Source organism: Pongo abelii, chromosome 11, assembly GCF_028885655.2.
Source record: "Pongo abelii isolate AG06213 chromosome 11, NHGRI_mPonAbe1-v2.0_pri, whole genome shotgun sequence".
Lineage (NCBI taxonomy): Eukaryota > Metazoa > Chordata > Mammalia > Primates > Hominidae > Pongo > Pongo abelii.
In genome coordinates this window covers 93,630,758-93,645,622 of record NC_071996.2, presented here as the reverse complement: position 1 = coordinate 93,645,622, position 14,865 = coordinate 93,630,758, and the positions used below count along the sequence as shown (strand labels likewise).

The following is a 14,865-nucleotide window of genomic DNA, read 5'->3' as shown; positions in this document are numbered from 1 at the left end:
CTGCTACCAAGAGTATGATCTAAAATTGAAAGACATAAATGCTCTTGATAACACTTTTTTTCTAGTAAATACATAATTCATTCTATCTAGATAACAGATGTAAAGTCAGGTTTAATCCTAATGCTTGTAAAACTACATTTCCCGCTGACTTACAATGCAAATTTGGAGCTATTTATTTGGCTTTAGCTACCTCATCTATAAAATCAGTGACTTTGATTAAGTGACTCCTAAAGTTACTTTAACTCAAAGACTTGAATGATAACAGATTCTTTCAAATTGTGCTGGTCTCTAATGCTTTAACTAGGTCTAACTCACTTTACTTGGATAAAAATATGTAAATATCTAACTATGATAAGGAGCTGCTCATCCTTTTATGGAATTCAGTTTACTTCTGAAATATGAGTATCACCTCCAAAATACATCTGCATGAAAAGTCTAGATTTTGATACATAAGGTTTTCTCAGTGTCAAACATGTAGTCCATCAATTTCATATTATGTTATTGCCAAAAAAAGGTAGTAACACAACTCAAACCAGCTATTTATTATTAAACTTTCATATAAACATCACCATTCATATAATGGCTAATCAAAGTAATCTCAACTTTCATGAGTTTTCCCTGTCATTGTTCGGAATATGAAGTTTGCAAAAAGACTAGTGAGAGCAGCCAGTGTTAGGGCAATCTACCACTTCCAAGGGGAGAAAAACTGACAATTGAGCATCCCTTATCCAAAATGCCTGGGACCAGGAAGTGCTATGGATTTTGAGTTTTTTCAGATTTTGGACTATTTGCATTATACTAAAGGTTCAGCATCCCAAATCTGAAATGTTCTAATGCGGGTTTCCTTTGAGTGTCATTCTGACACAAAAAATTTTGGATCCTGAAGCATTTCGAATTTTCCAGTTAGGGATACTCAACCTGTAGGAACACTGTCAGTAATGACATTTTTTTTTTTTTTTTTTTTGGTGGGGGAGGGAATAGAACAGAATTTAAAGATGCTTTTATTCAAGTGTTACCCTCTCATCATATAGCACGTTCTCACCTGATGAGTGGGACTTTGCCTCACTGGGGTAAAGTCTGCTCAGCTCCCCATCCACAAAATGATGGGGTTGTCTGTTCTGTAAATTAGGCATTCGGAGATTCAAAGGTCTTTCTCCTAATGAAAAGAAAAAAGAAATATGCATAATATTAAAAACACACCATGGTTTTTCTTAAAAATAAATTTTCAAAAATTGCCTGAACACTCCTTAGGAAAAAAGTGAGGAAAGTCAACGAGCACTGAAGAATTTAAATAAGACTTGGAAAAAACATTTTAAATAATAATTTCAGAGGAAAATGGCAAGTCATTTCATGCCAGTCCCAAGGTTTACAATTCTGCCAGGATATTTTTAAGAGCTAAACAAAAGACTGAAAATTCTTGTAAGCATTCCAGTTTTGGCATATAATACATCTCCTCTATAAGGCATTTTCTTACTAGTGCAACCATTTTACCAAGGCATGTCACTAATCATATAATAACAAGTACTAGAAAGACAGAGAAGGCTTCAAGCCAATTAAAGATTAAAAAAAAAAAACTACAGCAAAATCCATGAAAAAACAGATTTAGCACAAATATGGGAAAAAATTATACACCCAATCATGTTGTCATGTACTGAAATCCATCACATTAGCAAATTGTCACCCCACACTGAATTATCCTGGTGTCACAAATTAAGAGTCACCAAATCTTTAATAATTGCCTTTGCTTCTTAACTGTTAAGGATAATTGGAGAAGTTAAACAAGACCTCAATTCAAAGGTTAATGTAATATTTTTAAAAGGAAGAACTTTCTTCTCTTCCAGTACTCTGATGTGTTGACACATGTAATATTTCAGTCCATGGCTGGAGAATCCTTGTTAAGATGGTATTCTTACCTAGGAATCCTTTTATTTTTTACAATAATAACCACTCTCTAGAAAAGTATAATAATATATAAAAAGGAGGCACTATAAAATTATTTTTTTTCTTCAAACACTTATTACTATTTGAAACTAGAGGATATATTTATATACTTATAACCTGTACATCTCCCTCCACTACATGTAAGCTCCAGGTAAACAGGGATTTGTTCCCTGCTGCATCTTCAGTGCCTAGGAGAGTGCCTGGCACATAGGAAATGCTAAAAAATAAAATGCCTGTTGATTGGGTGAATAACAATGACTTGGGATTTTCTTTATGTGAGGATGTGAAAAGAATGAAGTACTTTTTAGAATGGTAAAAACACTCACGAATCACATGGCTTTCTAAACCTGAGCTGTATTGTCATAACACTTTAGATGCAGTTACCATATTCTCTTAAGAACCAAATGCTGTAAATTTCACAAACTTGTTTTTGAAGTCTAAAAAAATATGAAGTTTTGGTCATTTAAAAAGGATAAACATCTCTCCCGGAATCTGCTTCTTTGGGGAAAATAATCTGTACTATTGACATCTCACATTCCCACCAACCCCTACAAAATAATACATGTCAATCTCAGGTGCTAACTGCTTAAAGATTAAAAAATTTACAAATTAAAATTTGTAGGATAAATTATCTTTTTAGAAAAATGAAGAATTTAAAAAATAATTTTGATGAGAGAACCTGCAAAATAATCTCTACAAAATATCATAATTTAAAAATCAGCCACTGTCTTCTGTTTCTCTTTGAAGTGCACACAGTGGCCCTAAAGGCGTAGGATATTCTAAAGATGTACCTTGTCCATCTGAGTTATCGGAAGTCAAGCCGTTAGGACTGTGCTCTTCTGAGCTCTGCCTGTAAAGCCCTGCAGACAACCTCCTCTCGGCATGCTGCAGTCTCTCATAGCCAGCTTGGTTGCAAAGGAACTCCATCTGCTTTGCCATCACCTTTTCAGGCTGCTAGTAAGTAAAGCAAAAATCAAATCAGTAACTGAAACATTCTAGATTTTTTAATGGTTTAAAGATGCCAATTTCAGACTCCAGCAAATATATTTAGTATTCATTAAAATTAGTTCACACTTCATGTGGTATACAAATTCCATAAATGTGCATAGATGTCTATACCATAATGTTAAAACATAAAAGGCTGGATATTGTACAAAAGATAAAAGCTTTCTTCTCAATTCTTTCAAGAGAATTCCATGTCAGCTCAAAAGCAACATAACCTTAGCTTTGTTTTCCAAGGTACTAAGTCCTTTAAAGAATTTTTTAAAACAGAAATCTAAAAGCAACAGCAACATCTGCTATAAACTACTTCTAACACTTGGGGCGAAATCTTGGCATTTTTATTTTAGGATCTGGCAGTACACAGACTCTGATATGATGACAATATGTTTGGGGGAGAAAAGGTGTAAAATGGCTGTCTAGAAGAACAAGACAAATACACTTCCCACTAAAATTAAACAATGTAAATTATGCAGAAAAACATCAGTGCCAATAAGCATCTTCACCTTCATCATGAAATGAAACTGCAGTATTTCCTAACCAATCATAAAAAGGCATATTTTAAATATACAATTAGTCAACTGACATATAAATTTATCTCTGCATGTGTTTTATGTTCCTTTTCAATGCACTGCTCTAAATTACTTATATGTGATATTCAGAGCAGTGTATTTGTGGCATTTTGCCAAGGAGATAATAGTCAAAATGCACAGATATGAATCACTACCATGCTATATAAGAGAGCAGGACAAGAAAGCTGCTATATAAAATTGGTTACAAAAAGCCCTGATTCACAATGTAAAAATCAGTAGGTAAAATATATTAATTCACAGAATAAACATGATAAACACATTATTTTTCTAAGTGCATATAAACCAAATCAAAAGTAACTACAACTTCATTTCATTTGAACTTGTTACTAAATTGACAAAATTTAAATAAGCATATCTGAGGTAAAAAATGTATTTTTCATCCTAACATGAAAACAACAAAACTTAGCAGTACTAAATTTGATCAAAAGCAACTTATTACAAAGAAGCTGTTCAACAGGAATAAACAGGAATAAAAGCTTACAGTGCTTTCTAAAAGATAATGTTTGCAGAAAGCATTTTAAAATTTTAATTTCAGTATACAGACAAAATTAAATAACTTAATGGCAAAAGCACCTGAAGCCACATATTCATTTAACGGTTTTTCAATAAATATGAATTTAAAAGATTTAACAATAATTACAATGTTGACTATTAATATTTTATTGAGAACTAGTATTATTTTATCTCAGAGTTGTATTACACACAGCCATGGTCAACATGGCTGGTTTTCCTGATTATCAAACTGTTTAAGTTTTCTTGAGTAGAGAATCTGTCTCACTTCCTACAAAACTACAAGAATAAATAAGTAGCACCATATCAGATTCCGTTCATAAACTGAATCAAACCAAGTTGTTATTGCTCTCATGTTGATACAGCTGTGGCTCAGATGATGTTTTAAAAAACAAACGGAAATAAAAAGTCAGGCCTCAGATACTTAAAACTGAAGCTAGTTGAAGTAGTCATTTATTTTTTAACCTTCAGATACTATTATGAAATAATAACTGGGAGTTTATGTTACCTGTGAACTAAGAGCTGCAAGTTCTTCACTCTTAGCTCTAGCCTGCTGGAAGAGCGTTTGCACAGACTCCTGGAAATCTGGAAACCCATCCTGTGGGTCAAATAAGAAGTCCTTTATATTTAGAGTTTGTAAATAATAAAATACTATCAAAAACCTGAAAATAAAGCAAACTCTTAATCTCACTACCTGAATAATCATGATTAAGATTTTAATGGTTATAAAATCTTTCATTGGTTATAAAATATTTCATTTCAGCCTTTTATGAAACATACATTATTTTCTACAGCTGTAACCTCAGTAGAAACATAAATAAGATGAAAAATGTCATAATTCCTATTGTTTTACACTGGAAAGAAGGCTTTATGATCATTGATAAATAATGGTTATATAACATTTCACCTAGGGTGAGTGCAGTGGCTCATGCCTGTAATCCCAGCACTTTGGGAGGCCAAGGTGGGCGGATCACCTGAAGTCAGGAGTTCGAGACCAGCCTGTCCAATATGGTAAAACCCCATCTCTACTAAAAAAAAAAAAAAAAAAAAAAAAAAAAAAAAAAAAATTAGCTGGGAGTGGTAGCACACGCCAGAAATCCCACCTACTAGGGAGGCTGGGCAGCTACTTGGGAGGCTGAGGCATGAGAATCGCTTGAACCCAGGAGGCGGAGGTTGCAGTGAGCTGAGACTGCACCACTGCACTCCAGCCTGGGTGAAAAGGGTGATAAAGTGAGATTCTGTCTCAAAAAAACAAAAAAAAAACACATAAAAAACATTTAACCTAGTGGGGGGTTTGACTAGCCACTATCCTCACATTGGACATTTTTTATTCTTTTCCTAATTTTTGGTTTTATGAAAAACACTGCAAAAATATTTTCATGGAGATAGCATTTTCGATAGCTTAGATTATCTACTACAAAAGATTCCCAGAAGCAGAATTACTGCAGAGATATTTTTGTGCCTTATGTACTTTCACTAAACCTATAGAAGGCCTTTACTAGTTTATCATACCACAAGCAATACATGACAATTTCCTTGTCAGCACTAAGAATTCTTGTTTTCTTAATTTATGCCAATTTATCTATACTTTTGATACTCAAAAATCATTTAATTTTTATATGCCTGTTTTATATGCTATAGTTGTACATACTTTTATTTTGTGATTTCAACTGCTGCTATAAAGTTTAGAGAAATTCTGCTTCAGAAATTTGGTTCAGTACTCAAATCTACCCTCTAATTTTTCTAAAAGTTTGTTTTTTAAATTTAACCCTCTGACCTATCTGAAATTAATTTTGTTACATGAAATGTGGCTAACAATCCAAACTAAATGTTCTTTAAAGTGCTAACCAATAATCCCAACCTGAATTGCTCAAGGATTCCTTCATGTTGGCTTGTGATTTCTCCTTTATCATATCCTATGACAGGAAATGGAGCTTTGGAATTCGAAAGGCCTGTCACCACTCACTAGCTATGTGACCACCGGATGAGTAACTTAACCTTTCTGAACTTCAGTTTCCTCATAGGAAAATTGAGGATAGGAGAACCTATCTATTAGGATTGTTGTGAGGACCAAATGAGATAAAGCAAGTGAGATAATGCCTTCAGCATGTAATAATTACTAAATAGGTAGGTATATCAATACATACTAAATTCCTATAATAAATAGGGCCTATCTGGGGGCACTGGACAATACTTCAACTTAAATTACTTCCATTTTTCACTTGGTATTCCACCTACTTTTTTCAAGGTTTTCTTTTTTTGACTGTTTATTGCTCATGATCATTATAACTACAAAATATCATGACAGCATGGTTTTAGTAAATTTAGTGAAACCTCCTAAAGGACTCCTCCCACAAATTAGCATTAACAATTAAACTCCAAAACATTATTTCTCCCCTTCTTTGATAAGCTATATATTTGCAGCAGAGGACAAATCCTTAAAAACCAAAGTTCTTACAATACACAGCAGAAAAAGATGTAATAATGTAATAATAACAAAATATTTTACCTTATTTGGGATGTAAGATAGTGGTTCAAAAATTTTCCCCCATCAGGGTCTTTTCAATAAATTATTTCTCCACTGCAGATTTCTTTCAAATATTTTATCTATCAAAATACATTCCCTAAGTAATAACTAATTTGCTATTTTTAAAATTCAAAGACATGATATAGAGCCAAGAGCTAATAAACTTAACGTCTTAAGATGGTCCTATGTAGCTTTATCATGGGCCAGTATGTAATTAGCACTTTTGAAGTGTTGAAAATAGCCACTCTTCTAGGTTTCTATGTTGGCTCACAGATGTGTATGGAACATAATCATAAAATAAGCTAAAATGAACTTCATATACGTGTATACAGTCCAAGCTAAATCCAAAGTTCACTTTTTCTTAGCCATTCCAGTTTTCTTATAAATAAGTTTTCTTATTTATTTAGACTGAAAAATCCAACTTTCTCTTTAGCAAACCCCCACCCCACTGGAACTGCTTAAGTTCTCAAGTTCAGTGAGGTAAGCTAGTAGAAGAGTTAGAACAACTTCCATATGAGCGGTTATCATTTTCCAGGAGTCTACAATATACCGGTCCCTATGTTCTATATTTTATGTTCATTATTTCATTTAATCTTAATCACAGACAAGACTGGGTTTCTTTTTTACAGCTACAACACTAGCTTCAAAGCCTATGCTCAGTCCATAAATTCAGAGTTACTACCTTTATGAAACTCACAAGAACACAGGCATTTCTATAAACAGAAATTATAGCTCTGTTTTTCATAAGCTGAATGGGCTTTAACTGTATGACTTGCAGAGTTCAAAACCCAACTCTACTACTTATTTGCTGTGATACTGGGTAGATTATTTCATCTCTCTGTGTCTATTTTCTCATCTATAAAATGGGGACAACAATAGTACTTAACTTGTAGAATCATTTTAAGGAAGCAGAAAATTCATGAAAAATACTTAACACAGTGCCTGGCCCATAGGAATTACTTGATAAATGTTTGTTACTGATATCTGTTAAGTTCATCCAAAAAGCCACCAGATTTAATCAGAGTAAAGCATCATACTGGGGAAAAAAGAGAAATTTTATGGACAATTACAAAGTATAGACATCTTAGAGAAGGAAGAACTCAACATTTAATACTAAAATCAACCAGAGAATATTGAGCACATTCTTGGGGAACTATCTCAGTGAAAAGAACACTGGAAATCTAGAAACATGTGTTTCCACATTCAACAAAAATGTCGCATCCACCCAGGTGATTCATACACTGTACTCAATATGGGAATACAACGTCAAACAAGATGGCCATGCCTCAGGCGCTCCTGACAACACAGTCCAGGGAGGGAAATGGACAGAGACCCAGAGCACAGCAGAGGGCGCTGTGGCAGAGCAGACATCCCACAGGCCAGGGTGCCTAGGCTGAGAGTTCTAAAAGAAAGCAGCTAGTACAGACGCCTGGAGGCAAAAAGAACAGGGCACACTCTGGGAAGCCGGAAAATATTCAATATACACTGAAAAAGAGGGAGTGGTGAGGGAAGGTGGAAACACAGGGCCAGATTCTGTAAGCCCTTGAAAGCTATGTTAAGAATTTTAGATTTTATCTTAAAGACAAAGAGAAGCCATTGAAAGTCTCAGGGAAGAGACTGATCGGATTTGCATTTCAGAAAGCCCATCACATGTGAATGTGATGGGGGGAATGTACGTGGAGGAGGGCAGTTCAGGGTGGTGACAGGGACACTGGTTAGTGGGCTGCTGGTGAAGGCCCAGCCCTGGACAGTGGCAGGTGCCGCAGAAATAAGGCAACTGACATTCTCTAGAACAAGGAACTCAAGATCACGAGGTCTGGGAGGGGCCAGAAAGCTGATGAATTGGGTTGAGCTCATTTGCTAGTGAGACCTCCGTGTGTAGATAAGCCAGGTAAGCAGGGGCAGTGAGTTTGGAGCTTGGGGCAAAATCAAGGCTGGAGATCCAGAATAGAGGGTTATCAGTTCATCAGCAGAATCCGAGTGGAGTACACCAGTCAGAATCCCCATGAGCCCCAATGCCTCAATACTGTTTCTGGAAGAACTTGCAGGAGAAAGGTATGATCTAGTCATTTCACATTAGGAACCAGCTGTGTGATCTCAGGCAAAAAAGTAAACCTCATTATTTCCAGTGATCCAAATTTTTAAATTAGGATTACACCACCCGTGTATCTGCCCATTGGAAGTTTGTAGGGATTGAATAAAGTAATGCAAATAAGTGAACCTTGGAAAAGTACACATTGCCATACAAATACATGGTGGCACTAAAGTCAGGATTATTCAACCATGAGAATACTGAAAAAGCTGGATGGGGGAATCTCAAACTCTACATGTGAAAGTTGCTAGAAAATGGACACTATTCACCATTAATAAAGATAAATAAAAGCCTAAAATAAGTAATAAATAACAATATCCAAAGTAATCAGTGATCTCTCTGCAACTGAGTACATTAGTCATTATTTACTCCTACAGTCTTGACAGTTCACTGTGGATGGAAAAACTACAAAATCGAGTAGCTATCACTGCATGTCACATAAAGTAGATTTAAGGTCCCCAAAATATATGACTTAGAAATAAAAGTAAGAACATTCCCAAGAAACTGGTCTCTTTCACATTATGTGTGGTGCACAATTTCGTTGTATGTCTCGTAAGCTTGTTTCCCAGGCACCAGCTAGCTGCACCATGCTATGAGCGATCTATCTCCACGTCATATTTTTGGCTGATGCCATTAATCACAGTGTTTCCTTGCTGACGAGACTCTGGGTCTGATCACTGAGAAAATAAAAGCTATAGGACAGAGGCTGGTGCATGACCTAATTACTCTCATCCCATTGGTCTCCATCCCCATGCCTCCTCATCCTTTCTGCCGAACACTAGCAAGCTGCTTTAAAGCCACTGCTTAGCTGTCTCTAGATGACTTGTTACAGCAGATGTTCTCAACCCCACATGTGCATTTTCCTTTTTTCTAATCACACTTTCTGTATGAATAGCATATTGTAATGCTTCTGTTTTTCTGATCCAGAGGGGAAGAGTCTACGTCAAATTAGACCAGCTTTCTTTTCAACAAGCTTAGTAGCAGCGTAGGTGGATATTCTGAACCTCTTTCCTCCCCCTTCCTTGCTCTCCCACCCCCACCTTGCTGGAACTGCTAGCAGATGTTTCCTTTAGGTCTTTCTTCTTCAAGCCCCAATTCTCTGATTTCCTGGGCTCTATTAACAAACCTCATTTCTTTCATCCACTTATCTCTGAATGCTTTGCACCTCTGACTCCCACAGGGTCAAGAATGCTGTCATTTCCCATCTCTGCCCAGTCTCCAGCAATTTCAGCGAATGAAGAAAACTCAAATGAGAAATAGCACTCAGTCCAGTTAGTCAGCTGCCATCACCAGGTCTGAGACTGTAGCTTTATATATCCTTCCTCCCTTCTAAGATGTTACTTATAACATTGGGGTTAATAACAAATTTGTTCATGGAACTGAATGTGTTCTTAATGAAAAAGAAAGGTCACCAATTGAATTCACTTTTAACTAACATTTAAAAAAATTTAGGAGAAGACAAGAGAGCCAGGGACTTTGGCTCTTGATTTTTCATCTCCTTGAATGAGCTGTCAAGCCACCTTAAATATGTTCTTTCATAGGTAGAACATAAGGAAATCAAACTAATTTTTCTGATTTACTCTGTTTATCTTCCCAACACAAGGTTTTTACTCATTGTAAACAATCAGCATATCAAATGAAAATTTCTTATATTTAAATATTTTGTAATTTACATTGTTCAATTTTCTACTCAAAACTTGTAACTGTTTACTAGATAAAATTTCTTGGATTAGAAAATAATAACTGCCACCCTTTTCAAAGACTACCATTGCTGCACACATTTCACCCTTCACACGGTACTACGAGGAAAGGTATAATCCCAATAGTGTTTTTTTCACAGGTAAGATGCTTTGTGAATAATCATTAGCACCTAGGAAGGTGGTACTGCTTTGACATTCAGGAATCAGACATACATAGGAAGCCCTGGCTCTGCTACTGGATAGCAGTTTGGCAACACAGGCGAAGATACTGAGCCTGTCTGGGTCTCTCCTTGGCTGTAAAATGGAAATCATAAAGCCTCCACATAGGTTAGACAAGAATGTTTGTGATAATGAATTCCAAATGTCTAGTAGGGACTGACACAAAATAAAAGCAATACAAAGTAGCGAATTTTACAATTGCCCCAAAATGAGAAGATTTAATTAGAAGATCTAATTTAAAAGATAAGTAAGAATAAACAAAATCTATTTTCATTTCAGCTGAAAGTGGACTCACAGAGGGCTGTGTTCCAGTGGACATGTTATTCATTCCGTCTAAGCAGAAGGATTCCCAACCTCACTTACTAACTAGCTGAAGAAACGTTTCCCTAGAGATTTCATTCCAAATGGTAGGTTCCCTAAGGCACACCTAAGCTAGCAGGCAATCTTTTTTTCCATGTCCATCTCATTATATTCTAGGAATTAAAGTTCAAAATCTGTTTTTTAATGTTTAACATACCCTGTAAGGAGGAACACTATTTAAGGACAACAGATTATCTTGATTACTTATATGCAATGTGTATACTGCTATTTTGTTCTTTTTAAATCAAATAAGTAACTAACTATCCTTTAAGGGGGGAACAACCTACTACAAAAATAAGAGCTTTCCAGGTAGAAAAATCAGACAAGTGAATGAATTAAAACTTCATTCCACCCAAGCCTTCATGTATAGATCAGGAAAACACAGTATTTAGCAATGAAAGATCTTACTGAGCTTGAACAAAGCACTACTTGTATTAGTGTACCCTAATGCATTAATAATGACAAGCAAGAAAATGTTTCTCTTTCCTTTACATGTCAAATTATTTTGATGTCATTTTATCTGTTCAACATTACATTTCTTTTTGTTCACTGTAAAAATTATGTTTTTAAGATGGAAAAAGCCAGCAATCTGGCACGTATGCTTATTGTTATAAAGGATTTTAGAACACTTAAAGATTTGAAAAAAGAGAAAAACTTGTCTCATTAGTTTGGGCCTTGTAATTAGAAATCTGTTACACTTTAAAATGGGCTAAGCTTAAGTTTATTTGTATGTTACTTAAAAACTTTTTTTTCTTTGTTTGAGACAAGGTTGTGCTCTGTTGCCCGGGCTGGAGTGCAGTGGTGCAGTGATTCTCCCACCTCAGCCTCCTGATTAGCTGGGACTACAGGCACATGCCATCATGCCTGGCTAATTTTTGTAAGGATGGGGTTTTGCCATGTTGCCCAGGCTGGTCTCAAACTCCTGGACTCAAGCAATCCACCTGCCTCAGCCTCCCAAAGTGCTGGGATTGCAGTCATAAGCCACCATGCCCAGCCTTGTATATTATTTTCTTTAAATAGAAAATAACAAGCTGAGAATCACAAGAGAAAGACTCAAATGAAATAAGAGAAAAAGTATGTTAAAAGAATTCTAAATTCTTTCTAGTTTTATTTATGAGGTCCTTTGTGTCAACACATTCCCTAGACAAACTTATTGTTCTCTAAACATGCTCCGTATTTTCTTACCTCTGTCTTTGCCCATGCTGGTCTATCTTTATAATGCCACCCCAATCCCCTCCCCACATCGCTACCTTTTGAAATTCTACCCTTCTTTAAAAAACCCAGCTCAAATTACACCTTCCCAATAGTCTCCCCCATCTCTTCTCATACCAGAAATTCCCCCTCTCCCCAGAAGCCTATAGAAGGTACACATAAGGCACCAGCACTTGGTGAAAAGTTTTACGGGAGTGGTAACTTTATACAGCCAGTACTATCTACCTCACAACAGCTTCCAGAAATAGTTCTGGTATCTCAAATTTGACTTATAGTACTGCACAGACAAGGATTCATACCAATACTACATATTTTGCAAAGGATTACACCATCTACATGTGTAGATACACATACACACAAGACACACACACATTCAAGAGGTACTGATGACCTGCAATACACAAGTGCTTTTTAAGAAAGAGAAACAGAACAAAATTAAAAACAAACCAACAACAAAAAAGTGAGCCACTGTCCTAAATTCAAAGGTATAGTTACTATTTATTTCTGGGAAACAAAATCAAGAGTCTAGTGTCTATAAAAGCATTTAAAGAAGCCTGGGGCCAATTGTCGCTTGTCTTATTTAGGAAGGGTTAGAAGAGTTATTCGCAGGAAAAAGAAACACTGATTATCTTAATTTTGAATCCAGAGCTGCTCAAGTGGCTTTGTGAACTCCAGTAAACCAATAAACTAACCATATAGAACTATAATTCAAGTATCTCTAGTGGAGTATATTTAAAGGAACAGAAAGGTCACATCTAATGTTACAGCCCAACACTTTGTGCTTCTAATAAGAAACTGAAAGCACTGTAATGAAATGCAAGGCCTCTGAGAGGGTCAGAAAGACTTACCAATAAAGCTCATCAAGAAACAACTGCAGCTCAAACAGTCCATGAGATTCATGATCACAAATTTCAATATTGAATAGTGACCTCTAAAGCTAGACAAGTGTGGCTTAAATGTGAGCAGCGTGAATCATGATCACACTTAGGGCCAATGGTGAAAAACAGATAGAGATGTATTTCTAGCCTAGCAACTGACTAATTTTTTGGCCCCTGGGTAGTTTCTGTGCTTTCTTTCCTCTCAACCCTCCAATGGCACATGCGTTCTTAGCAGTTTCTATGTTCACCTGCCTTTCCCTTTCAGTGGCAGTGAGTCACTAACAGCCAAATCCACAAGGACCCTCTGTTACCTGTTATCTGGGGGAGCAAGAGATAAAACATCTCACTAGTTATATCATCTTTCAATGTAGCCTTTTAGATAATTTCAACATTTTCTGAGTTAACCATCTTACACATTATTCCAGAGCTAACAGTGAGGTAGGTTACAAATATAAGTACTTTTTTTGGGGTAGAGACAGGGTCTCCCCATGTTGCCCAGGCTGGTCTCGACCTCCTGAGCTCAAGCAATCCTTCTGTCTTGGCCTCCCAAAGTGTTGGGATTATAGGTGTGAGCCACCATACCCAGCCCACATTTCTTTTTTTAATGTGGCTTTTTGTTTTTCACAAAATACTTCTCTTCCTTGAGAACCACTGCTTTAGGATAAAGTAGTTTATAAGTCAAAGATGCTTATCTGCAGCCATTCATTATTTCATTCTATAGATTTTAAGTGCCTATTAGGTGCAAGGCAGTTACAAACTCTAAGTATACAGCAGCAGATTCACAGATAAGAGACCTATTCTCATCTAATGGGGCAGACTGATAATAAATTTAAAACAAGTATCTAACAGTTTCAAATACTGGCGAATGCTATGAAAACAAACCAGGAGAATAAGCCTGAGTGTGATTTTGGGGAGAGGGTGCCCCTTTAGAAAGGGAGGCAGGGAAGTCAGGGAAAACTCAGCGGTGACTTGAAGCCATCTAAAGAAACAGAAGTCTAGGTAGGGGGAAAACAGTGAGTGTTGAGGCATAAATGAGTTTGGCATGTTCAGGAACAGAAAGTCAGTCAGTGAGGCTAGAACACAGTAAGAATGGAGTGTGGCAGCAGACAAGGTAGGAGATGCAAGCTGCAGTCAGATCATGTGGGGTCTTAGATCCTTTAAAAAAAAGTTTAGATTTTATTCCAGGTACAGTAGAAAGCCACTGAAAGGATTTAAGCAAGAAAGGGATTTATGTTTTTATAAGATAATTCTGGCTTTGGTATGAATAAAGGATTACTGACATATAAATAGATACTCTGTAGATATAACTGATGATAGAAATTTAGGGTGGTCAAGCATAGGTTATTTGCTTTAACTTGAAATTAAATAATAGGATGGCTAAGAGAACACTGACCTCCATCCCCTGCCTAAAAGAAAAAGAAAGGAAGGAGCCACCTGACCAGATTTCCACTCTGCTGCAAACTAGACTTTTTAAAAAGTATTTGTAAGAAACAATAGTTCTGAAACCATTCTATAGTTCTAAGAGTCCTAAGTATGTTTTTCTTAACTCCCACCTTACCACTTGCAAATCTAAAATCAAAAGAGCAGCCTCAACCGTGACACTCTAAAAGAGGCTTTAGTTACAGTAAAGTCTCTGTAATTTATAGCTACTAAATTATCATTTCCCTTAGATAGTTAATATAAAGAAACGAAAAGTTAGCTCCTCTGTATTTGATGACTAATGATGTAAATATGACTATAAAAGGAATGGTTTAACCAGTAAAGTTTTAAATCTGTAAGAAACACCAATTGCAAATCAACCTTTGATAAATTGACTGGACTAGTCACCACAGTT

General features: G+C 36.1%; 1 protein-coding gene across 1 annotated transcript in view; it reads right to left on the bottom strand.

Annotated features, from left to right (window-relative positions):
* NAB1 (NGFI-A binding protein 1) overlaps window positions 1–14,865 on the bottom strand; it is a gene marked incomplete at its 5' end in the record, with an annotated part of 33,254 nt that overhangs the window by 4,048 nt on the left and 14,341 nt on the right. Inside the window, 3 exon segments of the mRNA NM_001133959.1 lie at window positions 1,043–1,156; window positions 2,733–2,892; window positions 4,552–4,641. Coding sequence (NP_001127431.1) covers window positions 1,043–1,156; window positions 2,733–2,892; window positions 4,552–4,641 — 364 coding nt within the window.